The sequence below is a fragment of the Colossoma macropomum genome, unplaced genomic scaffold, assembly GCF_904425465.1.
Source record: "Colossoma macropomum unplaced genomic scaffold, Colossoma_macropomum, whole genome shotgun sequence".
Classification (NCBI taxonomy): domain Eukaryota; kingdom Metazoa; phylum Chordata; class Actinopteri; order Characiformes; family Serrasalmidae; genus Colossoma; species Colossoma macropomum.
Window position 1 is genome coordinate 56,370,227 of NW_023494792.1, and position 26,868 is coordinate 56,397,094.

At 39.3% G+C, this 26,868-nt stretch overlaps 1 protein-coding gene across 1 annotated transcript in view; it reads right to left on the reverse strand.

Annotated features, from left to right (window-relative positions):
- Positions 1–4,874: 4,874 nt before the first annotated feature.
- Positions 4,875–26,868, reverse strand: part of slc41a2b (solute carrier family 41 member 2b) — a 52,587-nt gene continuing 30,593 nt past the window's right edge. Inside the window, exons 9-11 of the mRNA XM_036577635.1 lie at positions 23,330–23,461; positions 18,864–19,012; positions 4,875–5,988 (exon numbers count right to left, since the gene is read on the reverse strand). Coding sequence (XP_036433528.1) covers positions 5,803–5,988; positions 18,864–19,012; positions 23,330–23,461 — 467 coding nt within the window. The 3' untranslated portion in view covers positions 4,875–5,802. The remainder of the gene's footprint in view (positions 5,989–18,863; positions 19,013–23,329; positions 23,462–26,868) is intronic.

The following is a 26,868-nucleotide window of genomic DNA, read 5'->3' on the forward strand; positions in this document are numbered from 1 at the left end:
AAATTGATGGAGTTCTCCTTTAAAATAATGAAATAACTGGACGACTCAGCTAAAGTTGGGATGCAAGCAACTTATAGCAGCTGAGTGGCTTAGATGGTGTTCAATTTTCCTTCAACTTGATGTTTGACCCTTGTCTCGGCCTCCAGTGAGAGAAAACTCTTTCGGCTGAGCTTTACAAACTCTTCCCTGTTGGTACGATGTGCATGCGTGAGCATGACAGAATGACTCGGCTCCTTTCTGCCGCCATCCCTCATTCTCCTCAATCAAGGCTGAAGCTCTCACTCTCACCATACACGGCTGAGGATGTTCTAGAGGCCGTAAGCAAATGAAAGATGCAGACAGAGAAAAAGTGGCTTCTCTTTCGTGAACGCCGTCGAAGGAGAGCATAAAATATCACTGTAAGGCACTCGCCAGTCAATTCATAGTCAGGGAGCACACTCTGCTCTGTCAACATTGATTGAATGAGAAGGTCAAACAGCCAACAGAAATAAGACAACCAGCCGAGGGAGAAGGGGAAGCGAGAGAGAGATGTGTTCCTCCGAGACTGCAGTAATCTGAGCCCTAGTAGCTCAGAGTCCTCAGAACAGATTAAAGCAGCATTATTGGACGACGTCCTCCTGAGTCGCTGCCATCTCTTCCCAACTCTTATCTGTAGCGCGCGGGCCAAGGGACCAGCTCCAAATTACAGCCAGGCCCAGCGATTACAGTCTCAGCTTGGAGGCCATTGGAATTCTGCCATCGTTACAACTTTTCAAGTGAGCTTCTGATGCTGCAATAAGACCAATTTTTACTCACCACAGAGAACTAAATATCAATCCGAAGACCAAACAAGATAAAACTAATTAAAGTTACAGCTGCAACTCATTGCAAGCCAATGAGGATAACAAGATTAAGGCGGATATCTTAATCTGGCATGATGGAACACACTGGACTGTGAATAATTCCTACCGCAGAATTGGACGGACCCACAACCAGGACTGGTGAGTCAGTAGTATTAATCTTAATATTACTCAGCTGACTGCACTCTGGCTCTCATGAGCACTGCACTCTTAAAAATTACAGGGCCCACATTTCCCTCGCTTTTTTGAAATAAAGGAGTTTGAAGTATTATGGAAAGATTGTTCAGGTACCCTTCACTCCCCAGTCCATAAAGACCAAAACTGGAAACTAAGCTGCAAAAACAGCTGTTTTGAATTTCTATTTTTCTCTGATGTCACAAAAATCAACACATTTATAGGCCTATACAGCAGTTTAAGCCCCGCCCACTCATACTGAAGTTCTAAGGAGTGTTTTAGCTTCGAGTGCTTTTTGAATGAACCACACTACAGGTCCGCCAATCAGAACAGAGTTGATTTACATATATCAGTCATAAAGGCAGAGCAAGAAAAACAGCCTGTTTAATTCTACACTCTTAAAAAATGATGGTTCTGCAAGGGTTCTTTAGTAAAGAAAATGGTTCTATATAGAACCATGAACACTCAAAGAACCCTTTGCATAATTAAAGAGTTCTTTGCCACGTTAAATGGTTCTTCAGATTGATGGAAAGTGTGCTGTAGATGGTTCTATATAGCACCTTTTTGAAAAAGGTTCCTCTATTCTGTAACAATAGAAGTCTCTAACAATAGAAGAACCATTTTTGGTGCTATATAGAACCCTTTTCAAAAAGGCTCTATATAGAACCATGTAAAACACTTAATCTGAAGAACTCTTTCAAGATGCCAAGATTTCATTAATCATGCTAAGGGTTCTTTGAGTGTTCATAGTTCCATATAGAACAATTTACTTTACTAAAGATCCCTTGAAGAACCATCTTTTTAAGTGTTTGAGAGTAAAGAGAGTTGAGTGTAAAGAGAGTTTGGAAAATAGTCATGTAAAAATGAATTATTAATAAATTAAGGGAAGAAAATAAAAGACAAGAAAATGTAGGACATGGGCCCTTTGCCATTGAAGAAACCCTAAATAACCGTTCAATGGATGGTTCTTCACAGAACACAACTGAAACCACTCAGTTAAATGGTTCAAAAGTGGTTCTTCTAAGGCAGAGGTCACTAATAGTCGGACCGCGGTCTGAGTCCGGACCCAGACGCTATCCTACGTGGACCTGGACCTATAACCTATAAACTATGGAGAATTATTACTCAGGAGACTCACAGATCAATCGCATGAGTTGTAAATATCACACATGACGCAACTCAATCAGATCTGTGCGTTTCGAAGAGCACTGAGACTCGAGTCAGTGACACACACACAGGGGAGGGACGAGGCGAGAAACAGCAGTCGGAGGAAAAAGTGAGTCAGAGGGAAGTTATTTCACATGGCGTGATCTAAAAAGAGAAAACTGACAATAAATGTTATTGAAATATGACTGAATTGTACTTTATTTGATTTGATATTCAGTTGTCGACTGGATAAGATGTTGATATACCTACTAGGTCACTTCAGTTTACAGTATATGGCACTGAATCATAAAAGTTAGACATTGTGATGTTCCTGACCTTTGCTTGAGAAAATTTTCTCTAACTGGACCTCAATGAATTTTAATTAAATACCCCTATTCTAAGGGATCACCCCAAAGGACCCATTTTGACACCTTTAAGTGTTTTCTGTGTTGATGATCCAGTTTCACTACAAAAGGGCCCAATTCAGCTTTAATGTCCTGAAGAACAGTGTAAAATATGTTAAAGTAAAAAATATCTGTACAATATGGAAAGTGAGTTATATTAGCCATCCTCCCAAGTTTGAATAAAAAAGAAGATAGAAATTGAAACTGCTGAAAATTTAACTGCTAAAAAAAAAAATAATAATAATAAAAAATGGCTGTGGCTGTAATATTCTAATAAGCATGCTTATCCAACATTCCCAGCCTGCCACTCTGCTCAGAGCTAAACACAACAGCGTGAGCAGTGAGAAATTAGTGAAATGGGCTTGAAATATACAGGTGGTGTTTGTGTTCATGATTCCCTAAAACATTATCCAGCTTTTATATGGTGACGTCTTAAAGAAGCTGGGGTTCTTATCCACTTTACTGCTGAACGTGCATTCCAGTACTGTACCCCATGGAATGTTAGCATGGCCAGTTGGACAAATGAATGAAATGGATAGATAGAGTGCTGGCATTAGGGATGGGCAGTGTAACAACATATACCATCATATTTAAAATGATGATGGTATTTAGAAATGATGACGTCCAATTTTGATGACGGTATTTACAAATGATAATGTGTCACATTTCTACTCCCAAGGCCAAATAGACACATTTAACTAACATATATTTCAGAGAGGCTCAGGGATTGATGGTGAGGGAGCTCACTGATAGTTGGCACTGAGTGAAAGACCTAACCAGCTCCTCTCTCCTAGTTTGCAGCACTGATTAGCATTTTGCAATTGTTAGATAGATGTCCACATATGGGCCCACTACAGTATAGGGTTTTCTTAGGGTGCTGACTGACACGAGTCTGATCCCCACAGGGCCGATCTGGGGGCTGGCCAGTGGTGTCCAGCTGAGATTTCAGGGTTCCCATGACACAGTTTGCAGAATCCTTCATTAATGAGGACCGTCTAGTCCAGGGGTCGGCAACATGCAGCTCTTTTACTGCTCTGTTGCGGCTCCACAGCAGAATTAGATTTATAGGTAAAAATAAAATAATCCTCCTTTGCAGTAAAATAAAGCTCTGCTGATCGTTCAACACATTTTTAACAATAAATGGTCTTGAGCGCTGTAGTTACTGTAGCCTATATCTGCTAATTCACCCTTTAACCCTGAAGATTATTGCTGGCTATGCTATACAGACAACAATCTCACAAAAATGGCAAAGAGAAAGATTTAAGAAGGACATCTAGAATTTGGAGACGAATGGACTTATTTGCATTTATAATCTCTCCAGCTGGTTTTCTGATACGTTTAAACAGGAACGAGAAACTGTCAAACACTAAAAAATCACGAAGCTATAGTCAGCTTCTCAATCGCCAGCTTCTTGTTCTAATTTTCCAGTTCCACCTTAAATGGTACAACAGTTACATTCCGACACATAAGGCGCCATTTAAGGTGGAACGAGAAAATTCTAACAAGAAGCTGGTGAATGAGGAACTGACTTCAGCCTTGTAAAACGGCAGAACATTTTCCTGCTGGAGATGTGAGAAAAGCAGCTATATCAGAGCTAAAGCTTAAAGCAGAGCAAAGTAAGTCTGAGTTTTCATTTATATTTTTTAGCCTATACCAGAAAATTAGCACATAAGACATATTTACAGCCAAGATGGTAAAATGGGCATGAAATATGGCTCCCAAGGTGGTTTGATTTTTGTTGGAAGGATAAAATGTCTCTTCTTAACATTTGGGTTGCCGACCCCTGAACTAGACACATACACACACGGCAAGGTCTCAACCCTTACGGCCTCTATAATGTAAATTTGTTAGGGGTCTACTAAACCACTTGCATTTAAACCATATAAAGTTCACTGCTGCAGGAGCTGATTTAACACTTACTTTTACTGCTTGATGAATGTAATAAAATCACCCAGTCTGATCTGCAGTGCCCTTTTCTAATAGACTTTTTCTACATGTTGCATTCTTCCATCATTTATTTCTAATGAGAAAACGGCCATAGAGTTAATGCTGCTCTGGTTTAATGACATAAAATGTAAATAAACACACACTCAACACACAAACTCCCAGTATGTCTTTATAAAGCAGGCAAGTAAAGTATAACTGACCTTGTAAGTTCCTTGTAGGACAGTACTCTGCACCCCAAAGCAGAGGAAGTAAGCAAATACTGTGAAGTAAATCAGTAAAATTATCCTTTTTTTTTTTTTTTAAGAGAAGGCATTATTTTCTGGGGTAGCTGCTGGAGAGTGAAAAAAAAAAGAGTCAGGCACTGTCTGGCAGAGAGTGACCATAAACAAATCCCAGACATTTATTGTGAGTATAAAAAAAAACTTCAGACAAACAGATAAAATTGAATTTGCCTCCCGTGAAGCCTGCACAGATCACCCAAACACATTCTTAATGGCACTGCAGAAGAACCATGTGAAAAAAAAGTGAAGGAGAAGTAAGACGTTAAAGACAAAATACTGACCCATTACCCACATACAGCTTTCTCAGGCACGTCTGTCCTGTGTGGTTGCATACATGTAAACAGCACACGTGAACTGTGTAAACACTGGACAGCGAGCATTACACTGATCCAACAGACCAAAACACAGCGTACCGATCAATTTGGAAAGCGTTTGGCCCTCCTAAGAAGAATGAAAGAAGGCAGTATGCGTAAAAAAGAAGGAATATAAGCACAACTGAACAAGCTTTCATGGAAATAAATAGGCTATATCATTTGATATCATCTGCTTCCTCTTAATTGTGGTCTGCGGTACGAAGAGGTCCAAAGGAAAAAAAAAATTTATAATAATTTGATTTGGATGGAGAGGACAAAGTTAAGGAAGTCTGAAAGGCCAGTAAAGCCTCTCAAGTTTCTTTCCAATCAGAGTAGAGAGTGTAGAGGCTGCGACACTCTCTTTGGAATGACGCTACAACAAATTTTATTGCACCCAATAAGGTTTCCAATCTCTTGAAGCATAATGTTAAGTGTCCTTTAAATAAACATATAAAATACACTGACTGACCAAAGAATGTCAGGTATGTTTTGCGGCCTCCTTGGCTTCTCATTGGTCCACTCTGTGAATCTCATTATAATCTGTAAGCCAAATATATGAGGCAAAGTAACGTTCCAGCAGTCAGTGGCTGGCTAAGTCTACCCAGCACCACTTTGGCTGAAACGTAGCAGGTTCATAATCAGGTCAAAGCGTTTGAGCTTAGTCGCCAACATCGCTGTCCTGGTCTCCGATGATCCAGAGAAAGTGGAAGCTGAGGGCCAGGAGGGCGGTGCCCAGCAGGTCACCCAGCGCCGTTAGGTAAGGGATGGAGAAACTGTCCGGGTCCTTCCCGCTCTTCCACATGGAATGCACCATCCAGTCTGCTATACACAGCAGCAAGAAGACCTAAGAAAGAGAAAATATTCATGTTTTAATATCACCCTCCTGAGCACTCTTTATTTGGTGGCCACTTTATTGGATAACAGTGGTCTGCAATTACCTTATTACTGTTTGGGTTACACATGGCGTTAGCTCAAACGTGTGTAATATTCACTTGCACTTTTTAAAACCCCATTACTGACCACATCAAGATATATAACAGGTAAATATTCATCTGCATTTAAATACATATCTGTAAACCCATAATGCTGTTTAAACCACTGTTTACATTGGTTCTGTTTTACTGGGCGAGGTTGTACAATGCAATCTGTAAGAGATCTGACTTGCTGATTTTTAAGTCATCTGTGTAATTTACCCAAATTATCACAAATACAGTACTAGTCAGAGACCACCCATTGTTTATTTAGTATCTAGTCAAAACAGTCATTAACTACAAGTTCTTCATTTTTTAGGATATATTTCTGAGGAGATTAGATGTAAGATAAACCACTTGCATAAGGAAGGGGAAATTCAAATGGAAACAAGTGAGGGAAAATTATTAAAAGCTACAGAGAAAATGGGGCTCCTAACAACCACCTGTAAGAGCTGGTAGACACCAACACTGACCCCATCAGATAAACAGCACTTAAAGCTTTCATGTTTGAGAGAGAGGAGAAAATCAAGCTGCTTCAGATCTGAAAACATCCACAGGTGTTTCTGTCCATCCTTCCACTGTGAGATTTAAATGAGACTCAACCCTACACTATCAGAAATAAAGGTACTACACTGTCACCGGGGCAGTACCCCTCTTATCACTGGGGTGGTTCCCTCAAGGGTACATCTCAGTACCTTCAGTCAGGGAACATAACTGAACCATAATCCAGTGAAATATTTTCTAAGCTGTACTGACTCCACACACCCCGTCTCGTTTCCAGGACTTTATTTTACTGTTCTGTTTTAAAACATTCGGTTATAAAGGGGTACAAATACGAACTTTTCACCTGGAAAAACTTATTTAAGGTTCACAACTAGACCTTAAAACCACTGTTGTACCTTAGTACTACTGTAACAACATTTACATTGTTTGTACCGTAATGAACGAAAAATGTACCTGCACAGAATCTTTATTTCTAACAGTGTACGGGGCTGAAAGGATGCGTAGCTGTCAAGGTGCCTTTACTGAGAAAAGAAAATATCCAAAACAAAAAAAAGGAACATCTGCAAATCAAACAACGAGGCTGTTGGTTTTCTCAGAGCAAAGGACTGACCATCCAGAGTGAAAAACCTCAACATCATTGAATGTATTTGCTACGCTGCTGAATGCTCAATTTTTATTGGATATCACCACGTCGCTTCACTTCTTATTTGCATAAAGTTAGACTCCGCTCAACTTTGTCACGTCACTGACTCCGCCCACTTTGCGTTGCCAACATTCGCGCTGCCTGTTGTCACTGGAAATTGCCAGCGCTCATTGAAAATAAATGACCGGTCGCCTTGTCACATCTCATCAGAGCCGGTTTATGAGGAGCCTGGCCACTTCCTATTCCCTCCATTATATCAAAACAGCTTAAAACGAGAAGTTAAAATAGTTTAATCACTCGCCCAGAACTTTCATTTCATTTTAGAAAGCAGAAGGATGTATTTCACAAGCTAAGAAAAGTTACCTATATATTTCCTTTTTTCTACAGCAAACAGGTTTTGGGCAGCAGAACGCTGGCATTACTGCTACTGACTGCTGATTGGTTGGCAAGCGGAGCAGCTCATTGGCTGTTCATACTCACCGACGTCATGAACGTACATGACGCGCCATTTAAAACTCCCATAACTCGAGTTTAAGAGCTCTTAAAAATATAACAGCAGTGTTAAAATGTTTAGGCTATTCAGTGTTCAGGAAATGAATGTATTCTTTTACATTAAAAACGTTTAAGCATTTATATATATTTTGCTTTAATGCTCCATCTTCATTCTGGACTCTCTCGAGAGCGCCCTCTAGCATTTGAGAAACCCGGAATACATTACAGAGTGGTAATTCTCTTCTCTACAAGTTCTCTGGTTGTATCACTACCGGTGTGAATGCAGGGTAGGACTGAACTTTGGAGGTGTGAAAAACATCCCTGCAAATGTCTTTGAAAAACTGAATGCAAGTCTCCTGAACAGAATGGAAACCGTAATCAAGATAAAGTGTTAATAACACCTTCAGAGGGTAGCGGTGAGTAATGCTCGTTTATTTGATGTTTGTTAATAAGCAGTTATTTCTATGGCAATTAATCAATGCCTATTATTTAATGATCATCACAGGTTTTGTTGCACCTGTGTTGTAAATTCTGCCAATTTTACAGCTTCTCCTTATATATGTATAGGCGATTTGCACACATCCTTTTCTTGCTGTAACCTTCCAGCTTCCTTTAGGATTAATAAAGTTTCTATCTATGTATCTATCTGCTCACAAGACAGAAGAGCAAAGAGCGTAAAATTAGGAGGCTGAGGAGGAGGCGACCACTGTTAAGTATTCCAATTCTCTGCCGTCGGTGCATAGACTTCAGGGAAGCTGCTCGAGTAGGAAAAGTGACACAGGCAGCAACACACAATTAACACAAGTTGAGCTCGGTTCAGCATCTCTGTGTGAACTTCTGGAAACTCTTCTTCTCTTGCACTAATTAAGCCTATTTGCCACAGCGCGGATTTGGGTGTGTGTGCAGGAGAGAGCGAGAGAGAGTGAGTAATCCCAATGAACAGGGAGCTCTGAAGTGAAAGAAACGCTCACTTTGAGTTTTGAAGCCCGGTATTGGTGTGTGAGATGAATAGGATAATGGGCAAAATCACTTCAGATCTCCACTTCACAGCACTGCGGCTGCAAAACGATTCATCTAATCCAGCTAATTACACGCCAGCCAACACACAACCACCCAGCACTCACTTTCAAAGCCGATTCCACATCATTAAACAATCCGGCCATCTATCAAGGTATAAACAAAGGTATTCAGGGTGCATTTTTATTTCTAACATCTTACAGAGCAACTTTAATCAAGTATGCTTCCCATTTCGAGCCTGTGCAGTTTTTTCTGCAGACTTAGTTAACTTTCCTCAGCGAGTGTGTGTGCACAGCCATGTGTGTGTGTGAATGACTTTCATTTAGGTGAAATAAAAATGAAGGCAGCGCATTAATCAGGGTGACAGGCTGGTGTGAAACTCTCACTGGAAAGCTGCAGGCTGCGGTAGAGCTGGCGCTACGGCTAACCGGGGCCGCCGATTTCATTTAGTCTGCATTAAGGTCAGTCCATCAGAGTACAGAGCAAGTTAAAAAGCCATTTGCTCACCAAGTAGCTTTCCAAGTCTGTTCGGTTGAAGGGGGCAATAAATAAGTAGGCATTTCATGGGCAATTAGCTGTGCCTGTGTGAGGAAATGCGAAGATTATGAGAATTACAATATTAAGTTTTTAATCAGTGACTACGTCCAACACACTGGGTCTCTGTCTCCAAAAACGTGCTACATAAATTATAACTGTAATATTTTAGACTCTTGTCTGAAACTAAAAAAAATAAAACTGAGAAGTCTATATTTTTTTAAACTCCGAGTACATTGAGAGTGTCCCTTATTTACAATGTAGCTGACCTTTATACAAAGAACAAAGGACTGAAAAGAAAAAAAGCAATAGTAAAAGTAAAGAAAATAAAATGAGGGGGGGGGGATTTTTCCCCCAATTTTAGTCCTATCCAATTCCACCCACTAGATAGGACTCTCCCTAACACAACGATACGACCAGCACTAAGAGGGCGAAGGCTAGAACAGGCTTCCTCTGAGACCTGTGAAGCGCCACAGCATCTTTTCGAGTTGCTGCTAATGCAGCGTCATTTGACAGCTGAACGCGCTTGGAGGAGAACACTAACCACCAATTCGGTTACGTCAGCTAACAAACGCCTATGATGGGGGGAGAGGGGGGCCATCCTACCCACCCAGAGAGCGAGGTCAGTTGTGCTCTCTTGGACTCCTGGCTACAGATGGCTGTAGCATCACCAGGGATCGAACTCGTGATCTCCTGATGTTAGAGCCAACGCTTAAACAGTAGCACCACTCAGGAGCCCCAAAAATTATTATCAAAACAAAACAGAGAGAAAAAAAATTTAGGAAACTATTAAACAGATTAGTAAAATATATAAACATATACATAAAAAAAAGACAACTGAGTAGGGTAAAAAACAGAAAACAACAGTAGAACAATCACAGTAATGATAAAATAGTAAAATGATAAAAACATATCAAATACAAAATAATTGACAACACATAAGTAAATAAAATCGACTAAGAAAATAACTAAAGCTAAAAAAAAAAACAAAAAAACAAAACTAGTACAGTTGATTAAAAGTTTAAAATGGTCAAGTGACACAAGCGAGTGGAGCTGCAGAGTATATAGATTCCAGCTCTCTGGTGCACTAAAGCAGATGCAGCTAAAAGCAGATTTTCCCAATTCAGTAGATAAACTACAAGCTTATGAAGAAAAGCTGTTTTATTGTTGATCAAATTAGTCCATTTAAAAGGCCAAACCTGAGCTGGCAAACTAAAACAGCATAAAATAAACTTTCTAAAGTTGACAGTCTCTGAATCTTTGGCTTTTTTTCAGCCACACTTTTCTGCCAAAAGTGCCACTTTTGACCATTTTATGGTGAAAAATGTTGGTGGCTGAAACTTTAGTGCCTTCTTAGTAATAATGTATAATTACAATTCTAATATTATTATTATAAATGTATAGCACTCTTAATAACAACAAGAATAATAAACATTTGTTATTATTAGCATGGTGTGCTAACTCCTTCTTTTTCAGTTTCTCTGCACTCTCTCTGATCTTAAAGATGTTGGTGTCCTAAAAAAGACGTCTATGTGCATTTCTGGCTGTTATTTTCTTTTTTCTCAGAAAAATCAACTTCAAACAAAAGTCTAGAAAGGATTAGTTGAAAAGATTTTGGCTGAAATATGTCTGTTTTCTCCTGAGAGTAACGATGTGTGTGAGTGTTTTGCTACAGTGAGAAAAAGCCCAGCCAGAGTCTTCAGGCCTATTTAAAAAGGATGGTTTGCTAATGTACGCAATTTTGGGGGAACTAACAGGATTAGGGTTGTAGTTCCCGCCCTCTGCAAACACGCGCACACACACACACAAACACAAACACATACACACACACACACACACTTTCCGTACCTCAAGAAGACAGGGAGGGCAGTCAGGGAGGACTGTACATAACACACACACATATACACACACCACACACACACACACAGACACACACACACACAAATAGTGGTGGACTGACGACTGAAAACGTCCTCTCTGCTCTAAAGGGGTCTACTCTCTCATCCAGACTCGTCTGTCAGTCTGTCTCTCTGTATATGTAATTGGTGTCTGTAAGGACCCACGTGTAATATGTGTATTATATACACAGTGCTGTGCAAACGTCTTATGAAAATAAGCAAATTGTTTAAAACCATATTATCTCTTATATCTTATATTTGCCTGTAAAATCTATTCAATTCAAATAAGTAATTTGCTTCTGGATTTCTCCTCAATGCGTCCAGCCACCCTCTACATGTTCAAATCCACCACTAGCACACCTGATTATATATTACTGTATACATATATAATTTATAATATATTATTTGTCTTTATTTTTATTAATGTGACTGTTTATCAAGTTTTATTTAATGTTTTTATATGAATGTTTACTGTTTTTTGAGCAAATGAATGTTTACAGCACAATATTTTGTTGGCATAAACTTAAAATGTCAGCTATTTACTTTGTGTGAAACTATTATAATCAATGAACCAAAACAAATCATCCAAAACGTCTTGGAATACCACATTTTTACAATAACTTCTACTGTAAGTTACGAATGTTTATCCTTCCTCTGAAAGTTTTTTTTGCAGGTACAATGTTTGGTAACACTTTATTTGAAAGCTACCTACATAAGGACATCATAACACTTGCATAAGCACTGAATAACATATTAATAAAGCAATACTTGAGTATTTGTGAACATCTTATGCCAGTAATCGAGATACCACCCATAAACCGAAGTAAATGACATTGTATTGACATAATAGTTTTGTACTTTATCTCATGTAGAACTACGGAGGACCGATAGAACCTCTAAACTAGACCTTCCTAAGTTCCATTGCATGCTTATGTGTGTGTTATGTAGTCCCTATGTAGGCATCCTTCATATAAGGTGTTACCCAAATTTTTTGACAGGCAGCAATGATTGAAGTGCAACAACATGCTATGTATGTACTATATATGGAAGTATCTACATGTAATAATAATAATAATGTAATAATAATAATAATACTGTGTCCCATATGAGTTATGATTAATACCACCTTTATTAGAGAAACAAAAATGTGTTTTTTTGACTGACTGCATTACATGTCAGCGGTTATTCTTTTCAAACCCCATATTGCAACATGGATATGGAACATTTTGGAAAGCACTGCGGAGTGAAACTAATAATAAGTCTATCCCTAAACCCAAACCTAACCTTAACCTTAGTAATCAAAACGATTTTGCCTTTTCAGTTGAATAAATGAATGAATCATGCACTTTATAGATTCCTGTTATTGGACATTGTTGTCCTCAAAATGTACAAAAACAAATATGAACTTACTCAGTTTCTGGTTATGAACAAAGAAACAGAGTTTTCACTCTGACACAGAAATACTACATGTAGCAGTAATACAGCTTATGGCAGGGGTGTCCAAAGTCTGGCCCCAGGGCCAAATGCGGCCCACGGACAGATTTTAATTGGCCCCCGGCTTCTGTTTTACAGTGTATTATAAGGGGCTGCCAGTCAGTATGTTGCAGTTCTTCCTTTCACCTGATGGTGGCAGCTGACCAGACCTGCAGCTTCATTTACTGAACGATATTTAGTCAAGACTACCGACATAAAGCTCAAACTAAACACTAAAAATCCGATTTCAAAGCGCCATATTTTTACAACCGTGAGGCGCCAATCACATACCAACTGAAAGAGGGGTCATAGAGTTTCTGACTGTGACCGGAAGATGACCCCCTTCAGTCTGAGAGAAGATGCGACCCTTGAGCAGAAAGCGTTCTGCGTTCTCCACTTCAGTAAGAGAGAATCTGTCATAACTGTGCAACGTGATTTTCGTTGGCAGTGAACCTCCAACAGCTCAGAGTGTCCGTTGTTCGTTGTTTCCACAACACTGGATGATCTCCGAAATTGCACTGAAAGAGCTGTGAGTACAGAGACACCTGACACGCTCAGTCGAGTATGGGATGAATTTGACTGTGGTGTTGATGTTGTCTGTACAGCTGGAGAAGGTTCATATTGAGCACTTGTAAAACTACACGGTGAACTTTATGCTCATTTAAACCATTTACAGTTCACTGCATTGTTCTGTAATGATTTACAAGTGAAATAAATGATTTTGAAATCGGATGAATCTTTTTGAATCACCCTGTATATTAGACATGTTGTATTGTTGCTCTTCAACAATTTAATTATTTATTATAAGCAATTATCAATCCAAACTGTTCTGAACGAACAATAAATTGTGCATCTTTTTGTGCATCTTCTATATACTGATAGGAAACACAGCAGCTCACAGACAGCTCAGATTCCATGCGCTGATATTTTGAAAAAAACGTAATATTTTGAATCATTTGTGAATCGTATTTCGGCCCACAGGTATTCTGACACGATACGATGTGGCCCTCTTTGAAAAAAGTTTGCATACCACTGGCTTATGGTCACAAGTACAGTCATTAATATGCTGCATGTGCACCGTGTGTGTGAAATATAAAATCACCCTAGTTGTAGCTCTTTGTGTGGTCTCTGCCACTCAAGCACTTTCCCAGGCCATTGATGGAACAGTGTTTCCTCTGTCTCTGCCCTCTCTAATGCTCCCTCCAGACATCGCGGCCTCTCTGGTCACTAATGGGCCCTGTGCACACGCTCACTCAACTCTTCACAACTGTGTGCCAGGGCTTCATTAACGCAAGAACCAATCAGGTTTTCCTCTGAAATTCTGCATGTATGTCATGCTACTTTAGCAATGTAAAGGTCAAAGGTTATGGGTCAAAGGTCAGTCACAGCTCTCCAGGCACCTGACATGTGTACAACAAGACAAACAATCTCAAACCTTCAACAACAAGTGCAAACTGTTTCCTGCTTCCTTCTCGGGCTGAGTAGATAGATTTGAGCTGACGTTTATGCCTTATGAGCTTAGCAAGACTTCCAAGTATGCAGCTTTAAAGCTTTAGAGCTTTAGAGCCTCAGATCTGGACAGAAAAATCATTTAATTACAAAATAATTAGGCTGTTATTATGGTGAGAAGGGGCTAAAGACAAACGGTGAACAAGATAAATATGAAAGGAAGCTTGCAAGCACCGGATCTGCCCAGATGATTCTTCTACCATTCACAAAAGGGTCTTAAGAAAGAAAATCTTCTTAAATGTGCTTTTTTTTCGTAACAACATACTTAAGAAAAAAAGTCGAGATAAATTTTTCTTCTTCAAAAACCCTTTGACATTTTTTCTTCATTTCCGTCTCAGCTTTTTTCTTAAGAACAATTATCAGAGCAAGTGGTATTTTTCATAAAAATGTGCTCATAAATATTTTATTAATCTTACAACAGACAAGGTAAACCTCTTAAACTGTAACTTCCAATGAGTTTCGCAACATGCAGTTCTTAAAATAAACCAAGAAGGATGTTTCCTGTTGGTTGCTTCCTTTCCCATCACTTCTCATTCTTGTTTGCTGTTTTGTTTTTGTTTGTTTTTTTTAATATTTCGTTTGATTTTGTTTTACCGTCATGGCATCAAATCTGTTAAACTGTACAATGTGACATGATATTGATAGTCTACTTGACAAATAATCTGTAGCCTATAAACGAAAACAATCACTTTTTTAAAGACATTAAGATAATATTTGAGAACTGATGTTTTTTTTTTTAGGAGAACTGCATTGAAAAACATTCTTATGAACTTCTTAGTGTTTGTCTGAAGATGTTCCTTAAGTTTTTTCTTATGAAAGCTTTTGTAAATCCAGCCCCAGATTTACAAAACATTCTGGGTAATGTTACTTTACTGGAGGGCAGTGTTCATGTTTTCAGGATTTACTACATGAAAATATATTACCACATCCTCTACAGACCATGTGTCACACACAAGGCCTGCAGGCCAGACCAGGGCCACCACACTGCAGCTGCAGTTTAACCAATATAAACACTCAACGTCAGCTCAGCAGCTCAGAAATTGAGCCCAAGTTTTAATGAACTTGCAGCAAAGAAAAGATGCCAGGGGTCTAGCTCAAGCAAAAAGGTAGGTTTAAAACACCGAGCACCTGGGGACAAAAGCAGGTCTACTACAAGTGTCTGTATTTTACTGTTGAAGTTTTTGCATTTTTTTTTAATAAACAATGACCAGTTCAGGCTATAGCACAACATGAATTAAAAATGAAATAAAAACATTTTTTTATGTTAAATTCAGCAAAACTACCTGTGCATTAAAATGTGATGTGCAGAAGGGTGTTCTCTGTAGAGGATGTGTTCACTTATTTTCACTTAGAAAATCAACAGAACAAGCTATTTGACCAGGGGTGCTCAAGCTATTGCATATGACTGTATTTCAATAGGCCAGTTTGTAATAAAGGCTGCTTTTTTCTGCTTTAAAGTGAAGCTGACGCTACACACATTACGTGTCCGGTGGCAACAATTCTTTCCTGACTTTAGGTTGTCGTGTCACTTTTTTGGGCGAAATGACAGCACATGGTAACAACTGACCGTGTATATCACAGTGACTTAATGCCAAAGTGGCCACAAAAAATGCTCACTTTTGATCAAACAGCCTGACTTGGCAAGTTATGTCATATTATCAGCATTATGTAACTCTGAGCTACAAAGTTAGTACAAAGGTAAAGGTGCTAACTTTAGTTGTCTTAGTTGATCAACATCTGGGGGGATTCTGACTAAACCATTGCTTCAAGAGGGAAATGAAGGTCATGCTATTTTAATTCTACAATTACTAAAAATTCCACATCAGATCCAGTAGGTTGTAATTCTGGGAGGCAGTTCATAAACACAACTAAGTGATGTGTGAAGGTAGTTTCTTTATATGGAAACAAATCCATGCAGCCTGCAATATTTTAGCCTAGTATCAGCTTAATGTGATCCAGATCAATCACTATCTTTACCAATGCTGTAACACATAGAAGCTAAATATCAATATCAATATCAATCCATGTGAAATCACTTTACTAAAAGAAGAATAAAGAAGTGGTAAAAGACGTATGATATGAGCAATAAATTTGTATGTTTGGAGGATATGATGCGCTTCAGTAAGTCATATAAAGGCAAACATGCACTTCTGCAACCTCTGCTTCCACCGTTACATACATCAATCAGGCATAACATGATGACCACCTCCTTGTTTCTATGCTCATTGTCCATTTTATCAGCTCCACTTACTATATAGGTGCACTTTGTAGTTCTACAGTTACAGACTGTAGTCCATCTGTTTCTCTGCATTCTTTGTTAGCCTGTTCTTCAATGGTCAGGACTCCCATGGACCCTCACAGAGCAGGTACTATTTGGGTGGTGGGTCATTCTCAGCACTGCAGTGACACTGATGTGGTGGTGGTGTGTTAGTGTGTGTTGCGCTGGTACGAGTGGATCAGACACAGCAGTGCTGCTGGAGTTTTGAAACACTGTGTCCACTCACTGTCCACTCTATTAGACACTCCTACCTTGTCAGTCCACCTTGTAGATGTAAAGTCAGAGACGATAGCTCATCTGCTGCTGCACAGTTTGTGTTGGTCATCCTCTAGTCCTTCATCAGTGGTCACAGGACGCTGCCCACAGGATGCTGTTGGCTGGACATTTTTGGTTGGTGGACTATTCTCAGTCCAGCAGTGACACTGAGGTGTTTAAAAACTCCAGCAGCACTGCTGTGTCTGATCCACTCAGACCAGCACAACACACACTAACACACCACCACCACAAGGAGGTGGTCAGAATGTTTTGCCTGATCAGTGTATACCATCAATAAGTCAAACGTTCACCTTCTCACATACAGTTTGCACCATTTTACATTCACTGCACTGACATGCAGCCTAAGCTGGAGCCAACTCATCCTCTATTTCCCTCACATTCCTGTGCAGCAGGTCCACATGGGCATTCATTCATCTGAAAGCCTATTGCTGTGGTCAGAATTACCTTGAGCTCACTAAAGTCCCTTCAGGCCTGACGCACAAGAATTTAACGGGCCTGTGGTGAGTTATTGGCCTCATTGTGAGCTAGGATAATGAAGTGATTGTATATTTAAACTTCTTGTTTATGTGAGCAGAGACGTTTTAACTAAAATAAACACAGATCACAGACAAACACACAGGCTGAAAATACCAAGCATTCCACATGCTCACTGCATACTAATGCATGCCGACCCATGAATGCACTCACAGATACGTGGGTGACCACAGGTATGTCTAATAGAGGTCAATTATGATCAAAATAGTTCAGGAAAAACTTGCTGAATGATCAAACCTACACAAACAAGCATGCATGCACACCTGTTCAGCAAAACTAACCTTCAGGTCAACACTGCAACAAACGCTATCTCGTCAAGTAAATAAATAAAGTCAATAAATGTAATATTTCTCCTGTTGAGGTTGTTGCAAGTTTTATTTAAGATTAACCTATTTTTAGACTTTTTTTTTACTTGTTTTAAGTAATTATATTAAGTAAAATGATCTCACTGTACTGGCAGATAATTTAGCTTGCTTTAAGAAACCAGCTAAATTAACTACCAGTATGGTGAGATAATTTTACTCAAATAAAATGACCTAAAACAAGCACACAATGTCTAGAAATGAGTAAAATAATCTTAAATAAAGCTTTAAACAATCTTAACAGGATAAACATCAGATTTATTGACTATATTTAAGATAATTTTACTTGACAAGATACCATTTTTTGCAGTTAATGACTATAACTCAGTAGTTCCCAATCCCATTTTGGGGACCCCATGCAGATGTTTTCAGCCAAAAATTTAATTAAAAAAAATAAATAAATAAATAAATAATAAAATAAATAAAATATATATATATATATATATATATTATATTTTTGCCCTTAGCCTGAATGTAGTTGATAAGCCAAGACAAGTTTGTAGTCTTAAGTTTCTTCTTTAGTTTTGCACTGGAGATATGAGGCTAATATAGCTAACATATAATGAAATGGTTCTTAAGCAACGTCAAATAGACTTGCTTATGTGGTTTCTGGCACTGTATGGCACATTGTTACCTATAAAACTGGACAAACTATGAAATAGAAGAAATGTCAGACACCAAACATGGCTTGGCTGATTACTATATTCAAGGGAGTTAAAGGCGTATTTATTAGTGCTTTAAACAAAACATTTATCATAAAACCAGAAGAAAATTGCAATAACTTAACAAATTATAAGTTTATAAAGTTTACTCTTAAAAAATCTGAAGTCTAAAAAATCTATTGAGAAATCTGAAAAATATTGAACCAAGTTAGTGAACAATATTAAAATAGCAAACAATGTTTAAACAAATAGAAACAGTCAAATATACAATTTTTAGCCCTCAAAGTGCTGAGAGACAGAAATATACAGAGCTACCTAGAGGTGATGAAACAAATGTTGTGCCATAACCTGTCCCTATTTAATGCTCTAGCCACAAGCTAATATGCAAGCCCCAGGCTAACACACTAGCCTCTAACCTGTTAGTCACAATACAGCAGCAGAATATACAATACACTGTGATAATATTTGATACAATATGATCAGCTGTACTGTTACATCTCTACTAAAGGCCCGTTGTATATGTGCTCTTTACAGTGTGAGCTGGACAGCATGAAACAGTGGCTGACCTGTAGCAGCGCAGCAGCCAGGTAAACAGCCATGAAGATGGGTGTCAGCGTGGTATGGCCACTCTTCATCAAGTGAATAGTGTACAGGAAGATCACGTGACCCGGGATTACCAACAGGAGCAGCACCTGTGCTGATCTGTGATTGGCTCCTGTCAAAGAGACAGAAACAGACACAAGGTGAGATTAGCACATACAGGGACACATACAGACACAGGTTGAACTGCCAACACAGGTGACACTCAGCTTGAGTGTTGGAGGGTTGAAGAAAATCATGGCAAACACATCTATTCAAACAATAATTTCCATTTAAAATGTAAAAATTAATGAAACCTGGAGTAAAACCACTTACAGCACTGTGTCAAAAGTTTGTCGGCTGAGAAAATTAGATTTAAAAAGCCATTTATTTTGTCAGTGTTTGGTCAGAAAAACACAGTGAAAATAAAAAGTATTTCCAAACGTCCCATTTTGGCAGCCCATTCCTATTTGTAGTTATCATCTAATGGGTGTGGCTCTTCAGTGTGTATAGCTGGTTTAATTAAAGAGCCTGTCTCCTGTATTTTCTTGCATTTCCTTGTTTCCCTCTACAGCCCCACTCAGAACATTAAGTGTACTTATTATGCACCAAGAAGAGTCATAATTCATTTTTACGTGACTATTTTCCAACCTTTCTTTATTCTTTAGAATTAAACAGGCCAATTTTTACTGCAGCTTTAAGACTGGCATATGTAAATGAGCTCTGTTCTGATTGGCTGCCCTGTTTTTGTTCTTCATTTAAAAAAAGGAGTTCAGGCTGAAACACTTCTTATAACTTCAGTATGACTGGGTGGGGCTAAACTGCTGTATGCTGAGTGTGGATACATGTAAATGTATTGGTTTTTTTGTGACACTGCAGAAACAATTCATTAAAAACGGGCTGTTTTTTGCAGCTTAATTTCCCCATTCGGACTGTATGGATTGAAGAGTGAATGGTACGTTTCGAAACTTTTACATTTTTTTAATCAAATAGTTTGATATAGTATATAAAGTTGGGAAAATTCTATTTCCATGGGCCTTTACCACATCCATGTGATGGCTGGTGGGGGGGTGTTTGGGTTGTTGGGAGTTACAGGATCCAGGACACCTCTAGAGCCAAATTCTGTTCTCCAAACTAACTCATATCAACATTTTTTGAAGAAAAAAAAAATTCGTTACTTTTTACTGTATTTACGTTTGTTTACATTTATTCTAATATCATACTGGGATTTTACAAGCAAAAACACAATTAATGCCCAGATAAATGTATGCAAATAATTTGCTCAGGCGTCTAAGACTTTCTCACAGTACTGTACGCTCCTTATTAATTTATTTGGGTGCTGGTTTGGTGTGCACACAGAAAACGTGCATTACACACCATTTGTTGGTGTATTCCGGCTCTGCCTTCCGCAGACTTCAAACTGGGCCGAGTCGCAGAGAGCTCAGACACCTTAGAGATATGTGAGGATTTACGCCTCTCCCTCCAGATGGCAATGCCAGCCTGGCAGTGGGCGCTGCGCCCTGTGTGTGTGTGTGCGTGTGTGTGTATCTGGACATCTGTACTCAGCTCCATCTCCCCCCTCCCCACTCCTCTGAACAAACACAGAAGGGAACAGTGTGCTAAAAGCATCAAAGCTGCCAGCTCTGTGCTGCTCCACTGGCTTTTTGCTTCCATTGTTTATCTTGGACATGGATCTATATACAATCCCAATCTCAATCTCACTCTGTCTCTCTGTTAAATACGTACTCCATTACGACTAATGCACACACTTAATCATATGCATCTGCAAGGTCTGTGCTTTCCTCGCCTCTTGTCCAACCTTGTGTAGTCCTTCACCGTCTACTGTAGTGCAACAGGGAGACTGAGTGAGGGTCAGCCTTTCCAGTGAGTTTGCAGTTGGCATTGTCTTCGCTGGCACCGGCATGAGTCATCGGTACATTTACAATTCAAGGCAGCCAGAATGCAAACACTACCTGATAGCCAAGCAGAAATATGCACAAACTGTCCTCTCATGTTGTCTTTAGCATTCAGACCAGCAGGTTCCTTCTGGCGAATTAAATAACAATAATATTAAACAAACTCCGCAAGACACTTTATATAGATGCAGAGCTAAAACCATTCCGAGCCTCAGTCTTTTGCGCTTTGATATGCATGCCTAATGGAAGACTATGTGGTAGGGATCAATTACTATCTCTATCAATGCTGAAATGTCAGTGAAGGCTTCCTCAGGCCGGCCTACAAGAGGAATTTTTAGTCCGTCACTCACTGAATGACCGAGTCACTTTGTTGAAACGCACACGAGTGAGGACTGTAGCCCAGATACATTTCAATCCAGCTACCAGTAGCTTGCAAGCAATGCAAGGGGACAGTTACAGAGATGGGTTAACTGAGGTTGTGTCCTCTCATGTGAAATGTGTGGTGGTCTGTAGAAACCCATCGGAAGTCACTGACCTTTATTTGGACGTAAAGCATTATATAACTGATCAATGATGATTTAATAACCGAATGTACAAGTGAGAGTGAATCAAGTAAGAAGAGTGACAGCGCAGCGTCTGCAAAGAAATGAGATCTGCAGCAGGCTAATCAACTGGTGTAGCCGAGTTAAAAGTTTAATATTTTTATTTATTATAGCTTTACTTCGAAGGGTATCGAGGGGTACTGAAACGGTTTGTAAGTACAATAACAGGTTGTTTTAAATCTCTTACATTGTGCCCTGCTGCCTCCTGATTAAACAGAACCGTGACGGAGTCTTTAAATTTGATGCTGAATGTTTAAATGTGACTTGGTTGCTGATTATGGCATCTTAAAATACAAAGAGAAACATACTGCATTTGTAACAGTTTTTAATAAAATCACATTACAAAAAGTCAAAATTTCACCATGTAAGGTTTTCTACAAGCTGCCACAAATATTCTTGTAACAGCTTTCCTAAAATACTCAGGACAGTACAAATCCATCAAAATTGGACTTCTGTAACAGAGTAAATGTGCCTTTCTGTCTTGCTTCGTCTGGACCTTCGGACTTTTCATTTTGAACCATACCAAAACAGCAGGTGGGACCATGGTCCAGAATGAAAGCCCAAAATTTGGTGCAACCAAAAGAGGCGGTCCAGATCAAACTGAACGCTTTTTTGGATGGATCAGACTTATGAACCAATTTTTTCAACTTGAAAAAATGCATAAAAATGCCAAAACATACACCTTCTTTTCTGAGAAGATGAAAGAGAGGATATTAATTTATCTCCATTCAAACGGAAAAGGCCACAAGCCGAATTGACAACACACCGACGTCAGACACACGCTCCTCTACAAACCAATCGATGTTAAGTACAGGGAGACACAGCCCACATAGGTAATGATGACAGGAAGTAGGTGCATCATGCAAAGTTCATTAGTGCGCTCGCTAAATTGCAATGTGAAACCAAGACTAACCCGATCAAATGTATACAGTGTAACAAAAATATTAACCTTGGTCCAGACTTTTAGGTGTAAAAACGCCCTAAATGTAATACCCACCTCTGTACAGGATTAATATCACATTCTTCTGCCAGTTAAAATTTCCACAATTTTGAAGTATCTCATACACTTCAGTGTGGAGATACTGCTCCAATGGTGCTCTACGGCACAAACAATATCTTATTTTCAGGAGGGTCAGCAGCAAACAACCATGCATTTCTGCATCCCCTTGTTTTGGTAAACTCTCTGAAAATCTGTAAAATGTTTGAAAAGTACATGCATCTAACATCCTTTAAAATTAGTGAGTTGTTTCAAGTTTCTTTTCCACTAGAATTAATTTTAAGACATGAACTTTGCACACTGTCTACAGGGTGCAACGGTATCATTTCTTTAAAACAGGGGTGTCAAACTGAGTTACTTCATATTTTTATATGTCACAGCTCTGCCGAGTTTAGCGCTGATCCAAATTTAACACGTTTCAAGTAATCAGCTAATTAGCAAGGCCTTCATGAACTGAATTCAGAGTTTTAGAAGAGGGGAAACACTAATCTCTGCAGAGATGCAGCCTGGAAAGAAGTCAAGTCAAGTCAAGAGGCTTTTATGGTCATTCCATCTATGTACAAGTACACAGTGGAGTGAAATTACGTTCCTCCAGGAACAACACGGTGCAACAAGGAACAAAAAGTACAAAGTGCAGACAGGGTGCAAAGAAAAATTAGGCTAGAAACAATACAATAAATATGATAAATTAAACAGATATTAGACACAGTAAACAGACAGGACAGTGCAGCACCGACACAGCACACATTCTGGACATGAGGTAGTGGAATAAGGTGCAGACATATTTAACGTGCTGTGATGTGTGAGTTTGACACCCCTACCTAAAAAGTATCAAATCTGCATATCTGAAATGGTGAATTTCTGAAACTCAAAAGTCATCCGCTTCAAAATGCCACTAAATTACTTTGGTGAGGTGGTGCAGTCCTGCGTGGACTCACCTGAGCCGCAGAAGGTGCGGCATGGGTAGTAACAGCCCTTGGCTTCGTCCGGTACTTCTCCAGGGGAGCTGTGTAAGTGCAGGTGTGTGGAGATTCGGCTGGACTGGATGGCCACTAGGTTTCCGCCGATACCTGCACAGAAAAGCCATTTCTGTCAAAGCTGCTCAACAGAGCCATTTCTGCCAGACACTGTGTACTGAGAGTTATCGCTCCAGAGATGGCAGGTAGAAAAGTGTTCCATTTAACATCAGTATACACACTGCCCTCCAGGCCTTAATGTCTTCATCTTTTTCCACCTCTCTTATTTCTCTCACACACACACGCACACACACACACACACGCACACATACACACACACGCACACATACACACCCACACACACTCGCACACTCTCTCTCTGTCTCTCTTTCTCCTCTCTCTGACACCGCTAAGCAGAACGGAGTGCTGTCCAGATCCGCAGTAATAAATTGTTACAGCCAGCAGCAGCCTTGAGTGATGATAAACAAGCATCCGGAGAGCGAGTGAAGGAGAGAGATAGAGAGAAAGAGAGAAAAGGACAACCTATAGTGGAAGGATTGGCCATTTCCCTCTCACATTTATAGGCCATTAAATTCGGCTGTGGCTGGAGAGCGTCACTTACAAACCAACGTTACATTTTTTACAGACAGCAGATTAAAAAGTCTGACAGATGCAAAAATGTCAGTGAAAGGCCTCCAAGAGGTACAGTACTGTGAAAAATCAGAGACCATTTATTTAATTTTCAGTCAAAGCTATTAAAAATAAGTTAGTCCTTAAGAAAAAAGTTAGTCCTTTAAAAGTAAAAGGAAAATAAGAGAAAATACAGTTTTCAAAACTGGCCACTCGAAACAACATTTAAGTACAAGTTATTATTTTTTTATTGTCAGAAAAAAGCATGAAACCTACATTTAGGGAAATGTGTAATTGCACGCAACATGTGAATGAATATTTTGTAGAATGGGTTGTGCTTTGGACCCCTTCCCCAAGTGGATAAATCTGATGATTGCGAGCATATGGAAACAGTTTTTAAAGAGAACTCAGTCAAAACTTAGTGAGGGACGTTTCTTCCATGGATGTGAGTGAATTATCTACTATTGTCATCACATCTTCACCAGTACAATGTTGTTTCTTTGGGAACAACATTATACTAGTTATTCTCCCTTTTAAAGAGACACTCACATTCACACAAACAACTACCCAAACACACCTTAGCTGCCTCGCACATTGCTTTCTCATATGCATCTAAAATGCCTGAAGGAGGTATTTCTGAGAAGATTAAAATTGGAAGGTTTAAGTGTGTTCTACGCATGCTCTTCACGTCATAGCGAAAGTTTATAACGTTCAACATGGCGGAGCAGAAACTGGTCTGCAGAGGAGACAAAGTTTCTGCTCTGATCTTTAAAAGACGGCGGTGGGACGGACGTCCAGCTTATGTGTCTCAGAACACGACGTCTTCCTCTCGGCCTTCTTTAATAAGGACATGTGAAGTACGAGTCTGAGCACTGCTCACTGCTGCTCGTCTCATGTTGACTGGAATTATGTGATGTTCGTTGTCATGGTAACGTCCACACTAAGTGCCACTCGACGCATGTTTGTAATTTTGGATCTGATTACTTGTAGTGAGCATGTAAACGGAGATTGTTGAGCAGTTTTAATCTATAATTGGAATGTATTCAATCGGATTGGCAAAGATCTTTGCATGTAAACACAGCCAGTGTTAGAGAGGAGAAAATCAAGCTGCTTCAGATCTGAAAACATCCACAGGTGTTTCTGTCCATCCTTCCACTGTGAGAAGACAACTCAGCGCAATGGATGTGAATGGATCTGTTAAGAAGCCCCACTGAGAAAAGGAGACAGACACATCACACAAAGAAACTGCTGGTGTTGTCTGAACAATGGACTGACCACCCCAGAGTCCAGACCTCAACATCACTGAATGTGTTTGGGATTACTCGGACCATAAGAAGCAGAAGATACAACCAACTTCTAAGACTGAACTTTGGAGCCGTGTCTGCAGATTTCTTTGTAAAACTGAAAGTGAGTCTCCTGAAAAGAGTGGAAGCTGTAATAAAGGTAAGGAGTGCTGAAAAATGATATGAAAATCAGTTGTTAAGGCTTCGGTGTAATTTTATGTTAATATGTATCTTCTGTGTTTTTAAAGCTGAAAAATGACTAACTCATACTTAATGGCTGTTTTGACTGAAAATGAAATAAATTACATGTGGTCTCTAACTTTTGCACTATACTGTACAAAACACAGACAATGTCATCACAACAAAAGAGTCAAATATAGCATTTTTGATAGCTCTGCAAATGCAATTTGACAAACACAACTGATATTAACAAGAACTCACGCTGGTACCAGGAATAATAATACATCCCCGGGAAATGGATTCGGCAACAGACATCCAAAGGAAATAAAAAAGGCTTCAATTGACTCACTTAACAAAGAAAGGCATGCTAAAATGGCTACGTGCGGCTAAGTGCTTCGAGTTAAAGAGAAAGTATGAGAGAAAACAGACCATGGCTAATGGGGTTTAAATGGCATAAATGTCCCTGGAAACGGCGTTAAAAATCGTGCTTGTACTTTAAAATCGGGGAAGGACGTTTTCATTTCATGGTAGGTGTCGCCGGTTCAAATCATTCAAATTATAATCACACTATAATGGTGATTTAGGCCTTGCTGATGGCACATTTATGTGGGCGCTGGCTTTCCAATTTAGCTGCGGCCCAACAAAACCTACTTTACAGAACCGAGGTTGAAATGCTCTTTCCACATAAATGTCAACGTTTCGTGCCTTTATGGGGTGAACTAGGAGAGAACAAGCAGAGACCTTTCACCATCATGCATAGCTCCCACAATCAAATCGAAATGGGCTGTGCTAACGGTTTATGCAGGTGTATAGGGTAATAAATTAAGTACACTGCAGCTCCACTGTGCACTGTTCCACTCTTGAAAGTTTATATGCACAACCTTTAATAGTTAACGTTACTCATATAAAGCAAACACAACACAACAATGGGTATCTGGAAGAGAGTGAATAGAGCCGGAGGTAAGTGAGATGTGTGTAAATGTGTACACAGGGCTGTCAGATGGGATCAGAAATCAAATTTGAATTTTTCCCTTAACTGTATGTCAATTACTCAAATATGTTCAAATTTTAGATACATTATTAAAGCCCATGAACTCATTTTCATGGTTTTCTTCTAACTACTATCTATAGCTTTTAATCTGTTTTTACTATGAATTTGCAGAGAAAATATAATGCAAGACTTTAATGTTGAGAAATTTGTAAAACGACTTTTCTGCTGTTTTCTTCTGTTTTGTTTGAGTTGGATGGGACTAAATTTGGAGTAAATGACATCACATCTGTCCAAGTACCAATCGGAGTTAGCAATATGTATACGTCAGCTCCTCGCGTTCCTCTCCTGATCATTCAGCCTTTTCGCGACTGAGATCAAACCCAACTACACTGTTAGAAATTAAGGTTCTGCGCAGGTACATTTCTCACTCATGAGGG